Genomic DNA, 19,692 nt, shown 5'->3' on the forward strand with positions numbered 1-19,692 from the left:
TACAAGTGGATTATTGATTATCCAAATTTGTGCAAAACATGTCTCTTAGAAAGCACGGTTCTAGATTTGTTCCTACTTGACATCCATTAAAATTTACATGTTGAATATTGATTATCCAAATTTGTGCAATTCGCACGGTCCTTGTTACGAGTACAACTACCAAGCATAGTGTAATAAGAGAAGCATTCGGGTAATTCAGTACATATTTTTCTGTAAGGGTCTATTATGTTATTGAGAAATTCAAACTTCAAGAGATATGTATTATTGAGAATTTAAACTCACATGTAGGAAGCTTAAGAGTTCACATTATTACTGTCTGGATTTATGTATGCCGTGAAATTTATCCACGTCTTTCTCCTAAGCAGCTACTTGGTCATCTGTACCTTGAAGTTTAGTTTGCTTTTTGTTTGAATTAGCTTGAAGATCAGAAACTGCTTCCCCTGCAAGTGAAAATGAGACAAGGGCAACTTTCAAATCTCCAAGCGCATTATCATAATTCATGTTTTTGTAGCAACAAACACACGCTCCAGATCATGTCAATTAGTAGCCTCAAATTAACTCCCATAACTACAATCACCAATGAAAAACTCCCATTCATACATTGACATTACATTCTACATGTTCATGATTTAAAAAATGGAGGAACTTATTGACGCTTCCATTTGCATAAGAATAATATTGAACTGATTAAGAATTATGGCATGTGGATGTCATTGATATGCCAGGACAAGAGGGATTTCAAGTAAGACTGGAAGGTAGTTGGAGTCATAGCAAATCTAAAAGGGCCAGAAATTATAAGACTGTGGTGCGGACACAAGATATAGGCCCCCAATTATACACACGTATGGGAGGAAGAGCAAAAAGAAGACAGCTCAACCTGTGGCCTTATGGATTGAGCCTATTAGTTATTGGGCTTGAGATTAAGTAAGCCCGAACATTTAAGAATTAAGCCTTTGTGTTGTTAGCTATTTAATAATTAGGGTTTTGTGTTGTTAGCTATTTAAACACTTTTTCTGATTATTGTAAGACAGCTTTGACAATTATAAAAAAACGTTTGTTCTCTTTTACACTGGTGCCGACTCCAGTTTGCTTGGTGCTGACTCCTAGGGTTTATCCTATCATTTTTCTGCTCTATTAGACTATTGTGGTTGTCCTACGTCAGTTTTGGTATCAGAACAGACTTCCGGTCCATTCAACACAACCGTAGACAACCACGCAAAGCCATCAAAAACAAAAGAGCAAGCCAACAATGACAGTACCTTTCAAGTTTTTGCCCCATGAGATTTTAAACAAGCCCAAGCCAGCCCCTGCAATCCGTGTATTCCCCCAAGCCCCACATGAGTTTCTCACCCCCAAACCAACAGAGAAGCCAGTGGCGCCTCCCAAGCCAGTGACCACCATCCGTGCCCGCCTCTGATCTCAGAACCCACAGCCCACAAAAAAAAAAAAAAAAGAGAGAGAGAGAAGAAGCAGAGACCCACGGACCCAGCCGCCAACAGCCACCAGCCGCCGCGAAGCCCAACAGCCACCATAGCCACCAACCGCCGCGAAGCCCAACTGTCACCAACCACCAGCCGCCAGCCGTCGCGAAACCCAGCACTTCACCAACCGCCGCGAAGCCCAACCGTCACCGCTGTTGAGGACTTCGACCACCGCCGATGCTAAGGCCAAGACGAACAGCCTCCAGCTCCGCCGATGACTCCGGCGACTCCAGTTGCTGCCTTCGTCGATGGCCCCAGTCGATGACTCCACCGTTTCTTTTCTTTCTCTTTTAGTTTCTTTTGTTTCTAATAGCTTCTTTAGTTCAGTGTTATGTTTTGGGAGTTGGGTTAGCAGATTCTTGTTTTAAGCTGTAGTCTTTTATTGTATTTCACCAAAAAAAAAAAAAACAGTTATTTTATTGTATTTCAAAAAAAAAAAAAAAAGACACTGTTACTGTGACAGCCCATTGCTTGTATTGGGCTTTAATTGTTTTCACAGGTTCCTCAGTCCAAGTCAATTCACTACTTGAAGAGCAGACCGTGGCTGCCTAATGCAATACGTGGAGCCACTGACTAGGGTACAATTCTGACTCTATATTTTTGGTGGATTCAATTTTATCTCATTAAAAAAATATTATCTTTATGTTTTTTTATGTGCATATCCCACCATACTCCATTATCCTATCCAATTTGTGCTCAAATTAATCGTTTTACTGTTTGTGTCCTCTTTTAGTACCCACTCTAAAATTCCAAAAAAAAAAAACCAATTTCTTTGAAATATCTGATTCTTATTATTAATTGTGGAGCTTCTTGGAATTTGACGTTTATTTGGGCTATCTCTTAATACTGTGAACACTGTCACTATTTGTCTGCAATTTCTTCCTTTGATTCATCGATCTAGTCTCTACATGCACTTTTGCTTAACCTTTAATTTTACATTGAGAATTGATTACTTGAATTTTTGGGAATCTCAACTGCATTCATAAATATTGTGTTGCATGCATCTACGTAGTGGTCGCGTCATGTCAAACCCTGAACATCAATCCACGTTCGAATCTAGGCCCTTTTTAGAGCAAACCATAGGAGACCTAGCTAAGAGTGTCTGTGATTTGCTGGATAGGGTAGAGCGAATTGAAATATCTCAAAGAGAGACCACTAACCATGAAGGAGATAACATGCATGGGCAAAATAACAATGGTCACTTTAATAGGGCTTCACACTTCGAACATGATCACTATAATCACTATGGTCCTAGGGATTATGATGATAGGATGTCTAAGGAAAGGATAGAAGCACCCAACTTTGATGGCTGCCTAGACCCATGGGTTTTCACTGATTGGTTACGTCAAATGGAGAAATTCTTTGACTATTACCATTGGGCTGAGAATAGGAAAGTGAGGTATGCTAGGATGAAGTTAATTGGGAGAGCTGATCTTTTCTGGGAGGACCTTGAGGAAACCCTTAGGCGACGACGTGAGCCCCCCATTATTGATTGGATGGAGATGAATGACGCCCTCTCGAGGAATTATCTTCCTCCAACTTATAGGAGCTCCCTCCTTGAGGAATGGGATCGCCTAAGACAAGGCACAGCTCCTGTGACCGAATACATAGAGAAATTCAAGGAATTCCAGAGGCGAATTCGAATAGTTGAGGAAGAGGTTGTCACACTCAATAGGTTCAAGAAAGGTTTAAATGCTAACCTACTAGGTGAGATTATCACCCGAGGAGTCACCACCTTAAGAGAAGCCTATGACCTTGCTAGGAATTGTGAGTTAGCATCCAAATCTATCTTTTGGCGACGTTCGGAGCTTCGAAGCATTCCTCCCAACCCTCAACCTTTTGGTAGCAAACCTAAACTTGCCTTACCCCCTAAGGTCAACCCCAATAGCATCCCGATACAAAAAGAGGACAAGGGAAAATGTGTGATTAATGAGCCCTCAAGATTAGGCTCTCGCCTCCAATGCTTCAAATGCAATGGGATTGGACATGTCGCAGCTAGATGTCCCTCTAGGACCTTTGTCATTCAAGAGGATGATGAAAAGGTAGAAAATGTTGAAGAGCTAGTGTATGACCCAAATGCTGAAGAAGTCCAAGATGTTGAAGCTAAATGGGAAGATGATCCCAGCTACCTCATGTGCATTAGAGCCATCTCCCCTCAGGTTGATGATTCCCAGGCTGTTTTTGGTGTCCCTAGAGTGAATGTGGTAAGGTGTGCTTTGACAGAACAAAGAGAAACTGATGATTGGCGAAGAAGTGCCATCTTCCAGACTTACACTAAGTGTGGAGACAAAACGTGCAAGGTTATTATAGATAGTGGGAGTTGCATTAATGCGGTGTCCTCTAACGTTGTTTCCCGCCTAGGCTTGAAATTGATTCCACACCATAACCCATATAAAGTTTCTTGGGTGGATACTTCCTCCATAGCCATAAAAGAAAGATGTGTTGTCCCACTTCAATTCCTCACCTACAAGGCAGAAATATGGTGTGACGTAATTCCCATGGATGTAGGGCATATTATCTTAGGTAGACCTTGACTTTATGATCTGGATGTCACCCTTCATGGGCGATCCAATTCTTGCTCATTTATGTTTGGAGGCAAGAAGATTGTGCTTAATCCTTTGAAACCCAAGCCAATCGACATGAGCAAGAAGCCAGAAGTGCCGAAGGCGAAAGGTCTGAACATCATAAGCCCAAAGGCATTTGAAAGGGTAGCAGTTTAAGAATCCATTGTGTTTGTCTTGGTTGCTAGGGAACTTCATGGAGAGACCTGTGAGGAGCAACCTGAAGAAGTGAGGTCCGTGCTCTAGGAATTTAAGGATGTTTTCTCTGAGGAACTCCCCGATCATTTACCGCCCATGCATGATATCCAACACGCTATAGATTTTGTGCCCGGAGCAACCCTACCTAACTTGCCCCATTATAGGATGAGCCCTGCAGAACATGCCGAGTTGCAAAGACAAGTAGAAGAACTACTTAGAAAGGGTTTCATTCGTGAGAGCATGAGCCCTTGTGCAGTCCCTGCACTCTTAACTCCAAAGAAAGATGGGACTTGGAGGATGTGTGTTGATAGTCGTGCCATCAACAAGATCACTGTGAAGTATCATTTTCCTATCCCTCGATTGGATGACATGTTGGATATGATGGCTGAAGCAACGATCTTCTCCAAGATAGACTTAAAAAGTGGCTATCATCAAATTAGGGTTCGTCATGGTGATGAATGGAAAACTGCCTTCAAGACGAAAGATGGTTTATATGAATGGATGGTTATGCCTTTTGGATTGTCCAATGCTCCTAGTACCTTTATGAGAGTGATGACTCAAGTGCTTAAACCTTTTATGGGAAAATTTCTGGTTGTGTATTTTGATGATATCCTCATTTATAGTAAGTCTAGGGAGCAACACTTAGACCACCTAACTCAAGTTTGTACAACCCTTAGGAAGGAGAGTTTATATGGTAACCTCAAGAAGTGCTCTTTCTTTACAGATAAAGTTGTCTTCCTAGGTTTCATAGTGTCATCTGAAGGAGTTTCTGCCGACCCCCAGAAGGTTCAAGCCATTATGGATTGGCCCGAGCCCAAAACTATACATGAGATTCGAAGCTTTCATGGGCTCGCTTCCTTTTATCGCCGATTCATCAAAGGATTTAGTACCATTATGTCCCCCATCACTGACTGCTTGAAACATGGGGAGTTTATTTGGACAAAAGCTGCTACTAAGGCCTTCAAGGAGGTGAAACAAAAGATGACTGAGGCACTTGTCATGCGTCTCCTTGATGTCACCAAGCCTTTTGAAGTGGAATGTGATACCTCAGGTATTGGCATAGGGGGAGTACTTAGTCAAGAGCGCCACCCAATTGCCTATTTCAGCGAGAAGTTGAATGATGCTAAGCAAAAGTACTCCACATATGACAAAGAATTTTATGCCATTGTATGAGCTCTTTGGCATTGGCGCCATTACTTGTTGTCTCGAGAGTTTATTATCTACTCTGATCATGAAGCTTTGCGCTATCTCAATTCCCAAAAGAAGCTAAATTTTAGGCACGGTAGTTAGGTTGAATTTCTGCAACGCTACTACTTTGTGGTGAAACATAGGGCGGGAGTTGAGAATAACGCTGCTGATGCACTGAGTCGAAGAGTGTCTTTGCTCTCAGTCATGAGTGTTACGGTCACTGGGTTTGAACGACTTAAGGATGACTATCAGTCATGCCAAGATTTTGGGGAGCTCTACACTAGCCTAAGTAATGCTTCACACCCCAGCTTGGATGATTATACCCTTCAGGATGGTTACTTGTTCAAAGCCAAAAAGTTGTGTATCCCTCGGTCGTCAGTAAGAGATTTTCTAGTTTGGGAGATACTTGCAGGTCATTTTGGCCGAGATAAGACAATTGAGGAAGTGGAACGTCAATTCTATTGGCCTGGTCTTAAGAAGGGCATTGCTAAGATAGTTGGTCAGTGTCGTACATGTCAACTAGCCAAACATCGCAAGCAAAACACTGGTCTGTACACGCCTTTACCTGTGCCAGATCGCCTGTGGCAAGACGTAAGTATGGACTTTGTGCTAGGTTTGCCCCGCACCTTTAGGAAGCACGATTCTATCCTAGTAGTTGTTGATCGCTTCTCTAAGATGGCTCATTTCCTACCATGTTCTAAGACTTCTGATGCTTCTAAAATTGCAAAACTTTACTTTGATGAGATTGTCAAGCTTTATGGTCTCCCCAAAACCATAATATCTAATAGAGATGTTCGCTTCATGAGTTATTTTTGGAAGACCTTGTGGCATTTAGTAGGCACCAAATTGAAATTTTCCACGGCATTTCTTCCTCAAACTGATGGTCAAACTGAGGTGGTTAATCGTAGCCTAGGGAACCTCTTTCGATATCCAGTGGGTGAAGCTAATCGAAATTAGGATTCAATTCTTCCTATAGCCTAACTTGCATATAATAGCTCTGTCAACAGGTCTATAGGCGTTAGTCCTTTTGAGGTTGTGCATGGATGTACACCTAGGAAGCCCTTAGATCTTTTGCCCATGTCCCCACATGTTAGGATTTCTGAATCTGCTGAGGCATTCGCATAACATGTTCATGATTTGCATACTGAGATTCACAAAAAAATTCAGGTAAGTAATTCTCAATATAAAATTCATGCTGATACTCATCGGCGTCATGCAGAATTTCAGGTAGGAGATTATGTCATGATTCGGATCCGACCTGAACGGTTTCCCTCTGGGACCGTTAAGAAATTGCAGGCTCATAGTGCCGGTCCGTTCAAGGTATTGAAACGAATGGGCCCAAATGCATATGTCATTGACCTTCCTCATGATTATGGTATTAGCTCCTCCTTTAATATTGAGGATCTAGTTGCTTATAAAAGCCCTACAGCTATTCCTGATACTCCTTTTGATGAGCCTTTGCTTAATCCTATTGATGCCCCTATGCTTACCCCTTTACCCTTAAATTTGCCCTATGCACATAAAGAATCTATTGATGCTATTTTAGATGAGCAAATTGTTTCTACCAGGGATGGAGGAGTTCATCATTTCCTAGTTCGATGGCGCGGGCGACCAGATTCTGATTGCACATGGATTACTATAGATGAGCTACAGCGACTGGATCCTGACTTACTGGAGTACTATCAGAGCTCTTTAGCTTTCCACTCGACGGGGTCGAGTTCCTCTCACCCGGGGGGAGTTGGTGCAGACACAAGATATAGGCCCCCAATTATACACACGTATGGGAGGAAGAGCAAAAAGAAGACGGCCCAACCTGTGACCTTATGGATGAAGCCTATTAGTTATTGGGCTTGAGATTAAGCAAGCCCAAACATTTAATAATTAGGGTTTTGTGTTGTTAGCTATTTAATAATTAGGGTTTTGTGTTGTTAGCTATTTAATAATTAGGGTTTTGTGTTGTTAGCTATTTAAACACTTTTTCTGATTATTGTAAGACAGCTTTGACAATTATAAAAAAACGTTTGTTCTCTTTTACACTGGTGCCGACTCCAGTTTGCTTGGTGCTGACTCCAAGCAGCCCTTAAGTGCTGACTCCTAGGGTTTATCCTATCATTTTTTTGCTCTATTATACTATTGTAGTTGTCCTACGTCAGACTGTCTATAAAGAACAGTTCAGAATGCTGCTCACCTATACTGACATATCATAAAATTTGAATTATTTTTTCCAGCAAAAAATAGATAAATAAATTTTGAAGTACTTTAGCACCTAAGACCCCTAATGTGGAACCCATTTAAAATAGTCTGGCTTCAGGTAACTGTAGTTGATACTATACAAACATTCACGATTTAAACTAATGGTATGAAGTTTTACTGCCTTCAGCTAAGCCTTGGGCACAGTAGTGACTGGCGAGAAAGGTTCAGACACGAAAAACAATCATTATGATCTACTCATTTGCAACAAAGAATATACTACACCAATAAGGAGTTAAAAGGTTCATTGAAGGTGCTATACAAGTTAAAAGCAGAAGTTTATTGAGGTTTGAAACATGCATTTAACCTGAAAATATTGCCCCAGTTTTAGTTGACAGCATGCCATGTTTCAAGGAGTGAAATGGTTCCATTGAAGGTGCTATACAGGTTCAAAGCAAAAGAAGTTCATTGGGGTCTGAAAATATGCATGCTACCAAAAATAACGTCCAAACTTTAGTTGACTGCAAGTAATGATTAGAGTTTGACTCAAACTATGTGGGAAAAAACTTTGCTGAATAAGGCTAACCTAATTGGGCTAGCCCATCCATTAATACCATCATGCTGTATCATTGCTAAAAGCTTAGTGATCAGGAACCAGAAGTCATGAAGTCAGCTGCACAGATATTGCCAAATCAAGTCTTGCAAGGCCTCTTTTACAAAGGTAATAGTCTAGTCTTCCAGGAATCCAAAATGGATGCATTGCGCATCTTAGAAATGGGCTTGCTAAGGGTAAGACTTACAAAACACAAAAGGACTAATGATACACTGAGAACAACTAATGACATTCAAATAGAAGAGAGACAACAGGGTAAGGCTTACCATGCATTCGCTTAACAAATCGTTCAAACTCCATGAAGTTGTGGCTCTCCATGAGAACAGGGCTGAGCCTGAGGTAGGTGAAAGCAGATAAATGCCTCCCATCTGGATCATTCAGGGGTTTGGCATTTTCCAGTATCTTATTGTAGCCCTCTCTATCATAGCAAGGCAGAGCATTCTCACTAGCAACTCGAATGCAGACATCCCATGCAGCATTTAGCACCTGGAATTAAGTATAGCGTGTTAATAGTTAAACTATTGAAGGCTTTGCTTAACATAAACTACTAACATGCAGACCAGAAATGAATCTGGGGCAGCTACATCATCCCAATTGACTTGGTTGTTAAATATCATTGCACACTCCACTGAGTTGTTCTTAGTTAAATCTGAAGTTAAACCCTAATCAGGTTTTGTTAATATTGTAATTCAGAAGGAATACCACGACCAGTAATACTGTCTATAAAATATGAGGCCAAATCACCAGTGGTCAGTTGATAAAGAAAACAAACAAGATATGCCAATTGGCATGATGATCCAGCTCAAACTGAAAGAACTTGCGGTATTAAAACAGATAACATTGAATAAGATTAGCATTTGGGTAGAAATGATTTCAAAGAACCTGATCAAAGACATTTTATACTCAAATCACATGACATTTTTATTGAAATAAGTTCATCGTTTCTGTTCAATGCCCCATTCTAAGAACCAACATTCTCCACATTGAGCTAAAGATGCATTCAATATTCCTATGACCACACACTACTATACAAACTAAGTACAAAACAGAATACAAATTTCTGCACATGTGACATGCCTACCTGCCAAACTAATCCCTCTGGGTCAGCAAGTGCTTCTGGAAAGTCCTCATGCTGATCTAATGTGCGCAATTCAACACAAGTAAAATTAAGAGCAGCCCCATGCTTTTTTAACATTGCTGCAATTGGAGCATAACCATCACGATTTGCAGGGTTGTAAAACCCAGCAGTCAGCTCAGCAGCATGGCTGGCTGTCTTGTACCACCAATGTATACCTGATACCTGCTCATCATTCAAAATAAGCAAAGGTTCTTTAATAATAAAAATGATAAAGAAATAAATTTCTTATTGAATTGAAAGGAAAAAAGAAAGAAATTATTTCTACAAAAGTGACTCACCTTAGAAGCAATGCAAGTGCCTTCAAAAGCTAAATTGGCTAGCGCAAGTACACGATTGCCATGATCAACCAATACTTGAGAGTACCAGTTCAGGAAGAATTTGCCATAATAGCTATCATATTCACCTCCATCGCAAAAGAAACCAGTTTCATGTGGAGTGGAATTATAAGAACCTGCATTATCCGGTCCTCTGGCCCAATTTAAGTGTCCCCTTGCTTCTGCTGCTTTTGTAAGACTCTTCATCAAGTATTTATCATAACACTGAGCTGAAATAGGTCGTGTCAATGCACAGAAGAATTTAACATCTTCTAGAAAATTAAATAAGAATGGTGATGGTGGAACAAGATCATGACTATAGAATATACAGAAGAAACCAAATGGTGATGTAACCACTATCTATGGAGACTGGAGAGCCTCTCCAGTAACTAAAGACATTCTTTCTAAATCACCATTATTCACCATAAAAAGGGGGGGGGGGGGGGGGTGGAAACAAAGGAGGTAGAGTGTACCTGAAATTCACCGATACCAGGATATTTCCAATCATGCTTTGCAGTATAGGAAGGATACCTTAGCTCTCCACATGGTCCTAGTCCAACTTCAATTTCAGAGATGATTTTGTCCTCAAAAAACTCGTCAAATTCTACCCGAAAGCTTCTCATGTAGTCAAAGTAAACCTGAGTTATTTTTATAACAAAACAAAACACTATATCTTAAATCTTGTGAATTATACATCAAACAACACAATTATTTTTAACAAATCTACTGTCTCAATAATAAAAACTTCAAATTTATCTGTAAATTTAATTATAGAAAACAATTCTTAGATTATATAAGGTTATTTTCCTAAACTGGAATTCTATAGTTAGATGTTTGCATGTTGAACAAATGAAAAAATAAATACTATGTTTCCTGAAAAGTTAGAAATGGTACATTTGTTAACTTTTAAGACTTTTTTATTTTTTATTTTTTTATAGCTTAACATGAAAAAGGACAATCCGCAATTCAGAAGATGGATATTTAATATAGCTTAGAAATCATTTTCAAATGTAATACCTCAACAGCAGTTCGGCCTTTTAAAACCCGTTCCTTATCAATTCCCCATGAGAGGCAATCAGAATTGCGCCTTCCATCTCTATCAGTGAAATATATGTCAGGATTGCTTTGACCAATTTCTGTCACCCAACGAGGGAGTGGAATATGTACATCATCACCAACATTACCTCCACATTCATGAAATGACATTACAACCTGAACCCATTTTGGATTAAGAAATTGGAAATCAGGTCCAGCATGAGGTTTTTCAAAAGAGAAATAGCAGAGAATAATCCTCATGAAAATTATATATATTTTTAAAAATAATAAATTGATAGTTGGGGATGGGGGAATTTGAACTCTAAATGTCTCATTTGGAAACACCAGGAAGTGTCTTGGCCTCATGAAAATTATTTTAATTCTGACTTTGATATCAAGCTTCTTAATGGTTATCAATAATAATATTAAAACAAGTTTTTTTGAACATAAACATTTTTTCTGTTTGTTTGTTGAAAATTATGTCAATTTCTATTAAAATAATTCTTGTCATGTTAATTTCTTTGGGTATCTTCAGCATATTGTCGTGGATTTGTTTTCTTCCTCTAAACAAACCCCTGCATAAAGACCCAATTGAAGAGAGAGAGAGAGAGAGAGAGAGTCCATAGTACGTTGAGATTTGGGTAGCCATCCTTGTAGTCTTCTTAGTTCCAATTTAAAAAAATTCCACATTTTTGTATGTAAGCACATATATCTAACTGTGGAAATTTGACACCTAAATCAGCACATTACACTCCTCAGGTCATAGATGAGATTTAACTTGCTTATATGCTTGATGTAAATCTTGATGCAAATGAACATGTTCAGGTTACAGTCATCTAACAACATCTTGTGATACATTACCATCTCACTAGAACTCTTAATAACACTCACTTACCTAAACAGGGTAAGCAAAAACATTTTGCATGCCCCAAAGCGCAGATGTAATGATGTAAAAAGTTTGAACAAGCATTGCAACATATATTACATACTGCTCACCTGCAACTTGAGCTTCTGGTCACGCACAATCTGAAAGAGTCTTCTGTAGCCACTCCAATTATATACCTGTGGAGCATTCGCCTCTACGATTCCCCACCAGCAATCAACCATAACACCATCAACGTTAACTGACTTCAAGATCCTTAGCTGATCCATAAGACCTTCTGGATCAACCAACTCGCAATTCATACTTACAACGCCCAGCTGCCACTCCCACCATTGGAATTCATAAGAATGACTTACAATACTATATAGCCATTACTGGCAATTAGGTAATAGTAATGAGAAAGAATGCAAAATTTTAAAAGTTAAGCAAGGACTCTGTGCAAAGTGATTTCTGCAAAATGAGTTACTCTCCAAAACTCTGTAAACTGTAAAGTGAAAGTTAGTAAAGTCACACATCAATACATCCAGGTAGATAAGAGTAGAATTATAAGACTCACGGGTAGCATCACGTATATGGGAACATAAGGAGTGTCAGTAAAGTCACGCTCATGCAACTTTTGCGGTGTGCTTACAACCTATCAAAAAAAGAAAACCAAAATGGCATGAGAACCATCATTAAAAATTTAAAAGCAATCCAACGAAATCTCAACAAGGCCATCAACTACTTCTAAATCGCAATTTCTTACTTGTTTGTAATCCAACAGTTTATATAACCATTTCATCGTTCGCTTATCTCAGCATTAGTCTTTTTTTGTTTATCTATTATTGCTATAACTTTTTATTTTGTTTTTTCATTTCTACAAATAAGTTCATCAACATTCACTACCATTCTAAAATTTCATTTGAAAAGACCCATAGGCCTAACCATTTCTTTACCCCTTTTGAAACATAGACATATTAACACACCTCTTTCACACAACCCATTTTTTCTAACTTACAAAGAGAGCTCATCCACTCTCACTAACAGAGAAAAACTATACAAAAACACCATAAATTGTAATATGTAAACAATATAAATCTAATACAATAGCATATACATCCACAAAATTTTCACAACACTTCCACAATTGGTTTTAATTTGAATTCGCCACTTAAATTACTTGTCAGATTTGTTGTGAAAATGTTGTGTAAATCTAATTACAAAACCAAGAATCTCAAACAAAAAAAAAATAATAATAATAAAGAGAATCTAAAACCGGAAGCTCAAAAGTATGTGATTCATTATATAAATATTGAAAGAGAGAAAAATGATAGAGTTACCTGATCGTCGTCAACAGAATCAGTGACAGGAGGATAATCCTCAATTCTCTCTCCTTTGTCTCTCACCAAGGCCCGAGCTCGAGACCGAGCGCTAGACGATACAAAGAAACCCGAGCTCAAGCTGCACAAATTGAAGTCCAATGAGCTCCGAAACCCTAAGGAAACTCTCGGAGTTTTGGTAGTAAAGGATGATGCATTGAAAGGTCTGAGGCTATGGAGGAACTGAATCGACGAAATCGCCATTTTTACTTTACTAATGTACTTTTTTTTTTTTTTTTTTATAACTTTTTCAGAGTTCTTGGGAGAAGTTGGAAATGGAAAACACTTTCCGAAACTCTGTAAACTGTAAAGTGAAAGTTCTACTCGAAGCTGCTGACATTAGTAGGTATTAAATTGCTTTGCCTTTAATTTCGCGCATTTTCTTTTTTCTCGGGAACCAAACAGATGGTAGCTAAGAAAAGAAAAGTGGCGCGCAACGGAGCTCGTGAAGATGGCTTTATAGATCCGAGATTACACGTATTTTTATATTTCTAGTCTCATGCACGCGCATAGCGCGTGCTTTAACAAATTTTTTTTTTTTTTTTAAATTTTTAATATCTACTTTGGAATACCCTTTCTCTTCTAAATAAATGACTTTGTTTGGATTTTTAATTTTTATTCTTTGTATTTCTAACCATGTGTCAAAAAAAAATTAATCATTAATTTGAATTTTTTTAGAAGATTAAGTTGAATTCAGGCATAAAGATAGTTTTGAAAATAGTAAAAACTAAAAAGTATACGCTAAGAATTGGCAACTACATATAAATTTAGATCATCACAAGACCCATGACAAGTAATAAGGAAAAAGCATTTAGATCATCACAAGATACATGACAAGTAATTAAGAAGTAGATGATATTTGACTCGTGAAGTAATGCTACATAAAAACAAAATTTGACAATTTTTTTCACACCTAAGTTGATAAGTTTTCAATAATTTTTATTTAGACTTATCATTAATATCACTTTTTTATTCACCACTAACAATTTCTCACGTCAATAATTGTCAATTTTTTGTGTTTCTAGACTTTCTCTTTGACTTTTTTCCATCATTAATATGTGCTTGACTTCAAGAAACATACCCTTTGTCTATGAAATATTTTTAAAAACTTTTTATGAAAAAAAAAACTAAGTTTTTTAATAACTTTTTATATTTTCTTTTTTTTGATACAAGATAGAATTCTACTATAACCCTTACCCTCCACACTCCATAAACATTTATACTTGTAGAGTGACCATCGCATCAAAGGTGTGCTGTGGTAACTTTTTATATTTTCTAAAAAGTAGTATTAAAACTTTTTTAAAGTGGTCAGTTAATTAATACTTTAAGGGCATCTCTTAACTAGGCCAAAAATGAATCATAAGTGAAGAATAAAGAAGCTTTGTGGTAGAGGAGGGGCATACGCTGAAGAAATTGGAAGAAAAGGGTAAAATACATTATAAAAAAAAAAAAAGAAGAAGAAGAAAATATCTCTGTAAGGATTATCCAGGTTTTGTACACTGCTATTAGTCTATTATTATCATAATTAGACAATCAGACAAAAATACAAAAAGGACAAGAAATTTTGAAATTGGTTTTATTAAAATAGGTTAATCTATTAGTTTAAAAAACTTTCAGTCTGCGTCCATAAATACACTAAAATCTATCCGCAATTACATAATATGTTTAAATATCAATTAATAATTGCATTTTAACACTTATAAATGAACCACTATCAGTATTTGGTGAAAATAAAATTTTGTTAGACGAATTAAAAAAAAATGAACATTTAAGAATGCTGTGGATTTTGGTATATTCCTCAATTAAAGAAAATTTACTATATAAAAAAATTAATACATGAGAGATTCAAAAATTAAAATTTTATAAAATTCAGAAATTAAAAACAAGAATATTTATTTAGGACACTGAGGATATAATTAGTTAAATACTCTTATAAATAGTTTTCATAAAAAGAAAAATTGCAAAAAAAATCAGCAAAGAGAGGTTAACCTTATCTAAAAGAAATGATAGAAAAAACAAAACCTCTTTTAAGCCCCCACTAAACATTACGTGTAGTTAAAAACACAAAGCTAAAGAATGAAAATATCTAGAAGATGTTTTCAATTTTCACATGTACAAAACAAATGTGTTTTCAAATGGGTCTCACAGCATTTTGTTTTAAAATGGTGTAAATACATTTTTAAAAACCAACCATATTTAAAGTCAAATGAGCTAAATTAAATTTAACGTTTCTAAACATGTATTCTTTTTAGGTTTAGTGAGTGTAACTATTTCACAATTGATTATCAATTAAAGTATAAGTCCAATTGTCTATGATAAATCTTTAATTAAAACTCACTAGATGATTTAGGTAATGTTTGGATTCAGATAAACACGTCCACGTTTTGTTAAAATGCGTTTCAGCCTTTTCTTTTTTTTCTTGGACAGTGCCTCTTGCACTCTTCATTCCATGAACAGTGCAAGAGGCTTATGAATAGTTCTAAGCTGGCGTTTCATGCCTTTCTCTTTTTTTTAGCCATGATTTTTTATTTTTTCGCACACCAGTGGGTTCTGTGCACTGTTCACGGGACACATAAACTTCACTTTTCAGCAACTCTTTCATTAAAAATAGGTCTCACGGTACTATTTAAACATGTAAAAATTATTTTGCTACAGTGTTTTCAGCTTTCAATTTTCAATTGTATTCAACGAAAAGTAGAGTAGTTATTCTGAAATCAAATAACTTTTTCAATCTATATAAATAAATGTTTTAAACTTGTACTTTTTTTCTTTTTGAGAAAACTAAACTTGTGCGGTTGTGCCTTAAGAGTGAAATGTCTAAATTACGTGTTGAGCAAAAAAAAAAAAATATTGAATTATATACTGGTTCCTTAAAATGTCTAAATTACTTCTCAAATTTAAGGGACAAGGGAACCTTGTCCAAGCTGATGGATTTACTTGGGCTCTATCCAGTTGTGAATAAATGGAGAGGGGATCTATTTTGGGCTTGGTCTGAGCTTGTATCCAATTTTATATAGGGCCTCAATTTTCTTTTTAAACATTATAGATAGGGTCCCAACTTGTGTCAGCAAAAAGTTTAAATCTCAATCACAGACCAAAGCCCAAAGCATCATTTAAATTATTCCATGGGCCATGGCCTCAATTTTGCCTCTACCCCCTTAAACTCTCAACTCAGACTCTAGTTTATAAAATCTTGTTACAACTGGACACGAGTGCAGAGTGCTAAGAGCTGTTTGGTACGTAATTTTGAGTAATAATTTTTAATTTTTTTAAAAAATTATATATATTTATATATATTTTTTAATCTATATGTATTTTTAAAAAATACAAACATCATTATTAGAATGACATAACCAAACATCCCTTAAATTTTCTTAATCAAAGGCAACCAATCGTACATTGAAACTTTGGAAGCAATCGAGACTTTTTGAGAGTCATTGACATCATTGTGTTTTTCGTTTTTTTCCTCCCTAATGAAAATGGCATTACATCATTAATTGAGTCAAGACTAGATTGTCAAAATCCCAACTTTAAAATAAAGCTTTATGGGCTTTCAAGATTCAACGCAACACAAACCTTTTTTTAGCATCTTTTTCACATAAAAAGCAGGAGGAGGAAAAAATAGGACAAGTTGGTAGTACGAAAATAATTTTAAAACAATTGACATCATCATTCACCTGCAATTTGCAAAAGCTCACTAGTCACATGCAACAGCAATCGGTAAAAGTCTTAAGCCGACAGCGAATTTTTTTTTTCAAAATAGGTGTACTATAATATATGGTACATTTTCATCCATGTGAATGCCACGTGATCAGAATGGATAGGCTTTGAATAGTACTGTTCCTTAATGATTAAGTTTTAATCATGTGTTTGCCTGCAGCTTCTGATATTTAAAGTGGTTTACGTTTAAAGAAGGGTTTGGTTATTGGTTCCTACTTTGGCTGTTGAAGTGCCACGCCTTGATAAGCACAGTTTCTGTAAAAGAGAATCACTTGTCTGCTTATGGGATTTGAAAGAAAAAAAAAAAATAGTTGGGGGGTTATGAGATTTGAATTATTGGATGTTTCTCTTTGTCGTAAACTTAATGTGTCAGTTGAATTAATTACAAAACTTTAAGCCAATTTTTGGCTTAGGGTTTAGTTATTATTATTATTATTTGATATTAGGAAGTAGCGTTAATGTGTTATGGTGTTTGGTCAAAATATTTCACTTCTTACATATGAGACACTCGAAACTCCCATGAACAAATAATGTGGAGAATTGAACTAAGAATTTTTGGATTTATGACATGTCTTTCAAATCCATTAGAACCACTACTAAGGGTCTGTTTGGATAAAACTTATTGCTGAAAACTGAAAACACTGTAGCAAAATAATTTTTAAATGGGTAAAAAACACTGTTCATGCCAAAAGTTACTGTTCATTGGCCTAAAATCACTGTTCATGGCCAATGAACAGTAACAAACACGCGTAAAAAAAGAAAAAAAAAAGAAAGAAAACTTGGACGTGGACGCGCGTTTTGGCTATCCAAACGCCCTCTAAGTGTTTCTGTAAGAAAACTTAGGGTTGTGTTTATTGAGTGTTGTATGGATATGCTTTTTAGTTATTTTTTATATTTCCTTTTTGTATAAAACTTGTATATAGGATTTTAGGTATTTTTCTTTAGGATATCCAATTAAATTCTACCAAAATATTCATCACACTACCATCACCTCCTCCATCATCACCACCTGCATCCACTGTGTCACTATCACTGCTAATATCTCCGCCACTAGCATTATCATTATCTATTTCCGTTGTGCTGGTGGCACCAACATTGTCCTTGTCACCGCTATCCTGTCATTATCATTATTGAAAAAAATGGCAATATGTATCAACATGTTGAAGGAGCACTATTTTAAAAAGAAAAAAAAAATCATCATCAAATCAAAATTTTATGACACTCACTATTCATGAGTTTTCAAGAAATCTTTTTTTTTTTTTTTTTTTGGTGAAAAAGATGATTTCATTAAAGAAAGCTAACCAGGATCAAGACACAGCCTGGTATAGAACAACCCACTTTAACCAGGAGCACTATTTCAAGAAATCATGTATTTGGATGAGAGACTTTGAGATGAAATTTTATTCAACATTGTAATTTAGAAATTAATATTTATTTTCTTTGTTTGGATTGATAAGAGTATAGTTAAAATTTCTGAAATTTTTTGAATTTAGGGTTTATAGGAATAGGGACCCTAAGGTGAATATTTATGGAGAAATGTGTTATTTTAACAAATTCTATTAGAAAAACAGAGAAAAGTTCTGGAGAATTGAAACTCTATTTCATTGAAAAATCAATTGAATTGAATTAATTCTGATACAAACAGATGCGTATACACACACACACACACACACACACACACACACACACACATCAAGTCTCTCCACCAGTAACTAACTAGCAGCTAACAGAAATAACAAAACTGATACACGTGCCTATCACATGATGAGTTAAATACATATACAAAACTAAAACTACATGCCGTTTCTATCTATTATGTGAGATGAGTATTGTCATTTATTGTAGAAACTGATTCTCTAGAACTTTGCTTCTTATCTGTGCTCTTGGTTCTGCTCCTCTTAGCTCCATTATTTCCTTTAGCATCTTTACACCCCCCCCCCCTCAAGTGGAAGAGGGGCATGAATATTGACCATGTTCAACTTGGATACAAGAAAGGAAAATTGTTGAGCATTCAAAGCTTTGGTTAACAAGTCTGCAATTTGAGAATTGGTCCTAACATGTAACATTCTGACATACCCTTCCAAGACTTTATCTTTGACAAGGTGACAATCAATCTCTATATGCTTTGTTCTTTCATGGAAAACAAGGTTTGCAGCAATGTGAAGGGCTGCCTGACTATCATAGAACAAGAGGGCTACTTGAGGGTGCTTTATTTGAAAATCATGAAGAACATATAAGAGCCAGATGACCTCACAGACTGCTACTGCCATTAATCTGTACTCAGAATCTGTTGAAGACCTTGAGACTGTTTGTTGTTTCTTTGACTTCCATGAAATCAAAGACTCACCAAGGAATATGCAAAAACCAGTGACAAATCTCCTTGTGTCAGGGCATGAAGCCCAATTTGTGTCAGCAAAAGCCTTCAAGTGCAGTTCTGATTTGCTTGAGAAAAACAACCCTTGGCTCGGTGAGCTCTTTAGATATTGCAAGACCTTATGAGCTGCTTGCAAATAAGGCTCTCTAGGATGTGCCATGAGCTAGCTGAGTCTATTCATAGCAAAGGTTATGTCAAGCCTGGTTATTATCAAGTATAGAAACCTTCCTATCAATCTTCTATAGGAGCTTGGATCTTGCAACTCCTTCCCTTCATACTTACTAAGCTTGAGATTCTGATCCATACGCACTTTGGTTGGTTTACAACCTAACATGCCAGCATCATCCAACACCTCAAATGTGTACTTTCTTTGGCATAAATTGATACCATCAATAGTCCTTGCAACTTCAAGGCCTAAGAAAAACTTCAAATTACCCAAATCTTTTAGCTTGGACTGTTGATCCAATAAAATCTTCAACTCATCAACTGCTTGCTTGTTATCACTAGCAATCAATATATCATCAACATAAACTAATAGAGCAATGAAGGAAGTAGAGGTCTTCTTAATGAAAAGAGAGTAATCAGCCTTGGATTGTGTAAATCCTAGAAGAACCAATGCAGCAGAAAACTTGGCAAACC

The 19,692-nt window shown here is 36.7% G+C and overlaps 1 protein-coding gene across 2 annotated transcripts; it reads right to left on the minus strand.

Annotated features, from left to right (window-relative positions):
- Positions 1-148: 148 nt before the first annotated feature.
- Positions 149-13,394, minus strand: LOC142638514 (beta-amylase 2, chloroplastic). Of its 2 annotated transcripts, none has more exons than XM_075812546.1 (9): positions 12,921-13,393; positions 12,158-12,235; positions 11,715-11,918; positions 10,701-10,895; positions 10,157-10,321; positions 9,648-9,908; positions 9,313-9,531; positions 8,498-8,717; positions 149-440 (listed from the first exon to the last, which is right to left on the minus strand). In XM_075812546.1, the coding sequence occupies exons 1-9, from the start codon at positions 13,161-13,163 to the stop codon at positions 358-360; spliced, it is 1,668 nt and encodes a 555-aa protein (XP_075668661.1). In that variant the 5' UTR covers positions 13,164-13,393; the 3' UTR covers positions 149-357. The 2 variants fall into 2 exon arrangements, with proteins under 2 accessions (XP_075668661.1, XP_075668660.1); XM_075812545.1 differs by lacking the exon at positions 149-440 and adding an exon at positions 8,175-8,413 and having other exon boundaries at positions 12,921-13,394.
- Positions 13,395-19,692: the final 6,298 nt, after the last annotated feature.

The sequence above is a fragment of the Castanea sativa genome, chromosome 6, assembly GCF_040712315.1.
Source record: "Castanea sativa cultivar Marrone di Chiusa Pesio chromosome 6, ASM4071231v1".
Classification (NCBI taxonomy): domain Eukaryota; kingdom Viridiplantae; phylum Streptophyta; class Magnoliopsida; order Fagales; family Fagaceae; genus Castanea; species Castanea sativa.

Coding starts and splice junctions, on each gene's coding strand:
- LOC142638514 (XM_075812545.1), bottom strand. CDS start 13,163: ATGGCGATTTCGTCGATTCAGTTCCTCCATAGCCTCAGACCTTTCAAT. Junction 12,236..12,920: donor ATTCTGTTGACGACGATCAG/GTAACTCTATCA, acceptor TTTTTTTGATAG/GTTGTAAGCACACCGCAAAA. Junction 11,919..12,157: donor CCATATACGTGATGCTACCC/GTGAGTCTTATA, acceptor TGGGAGTGGCAG/CTGGGCGTTGTAAGTATGAA.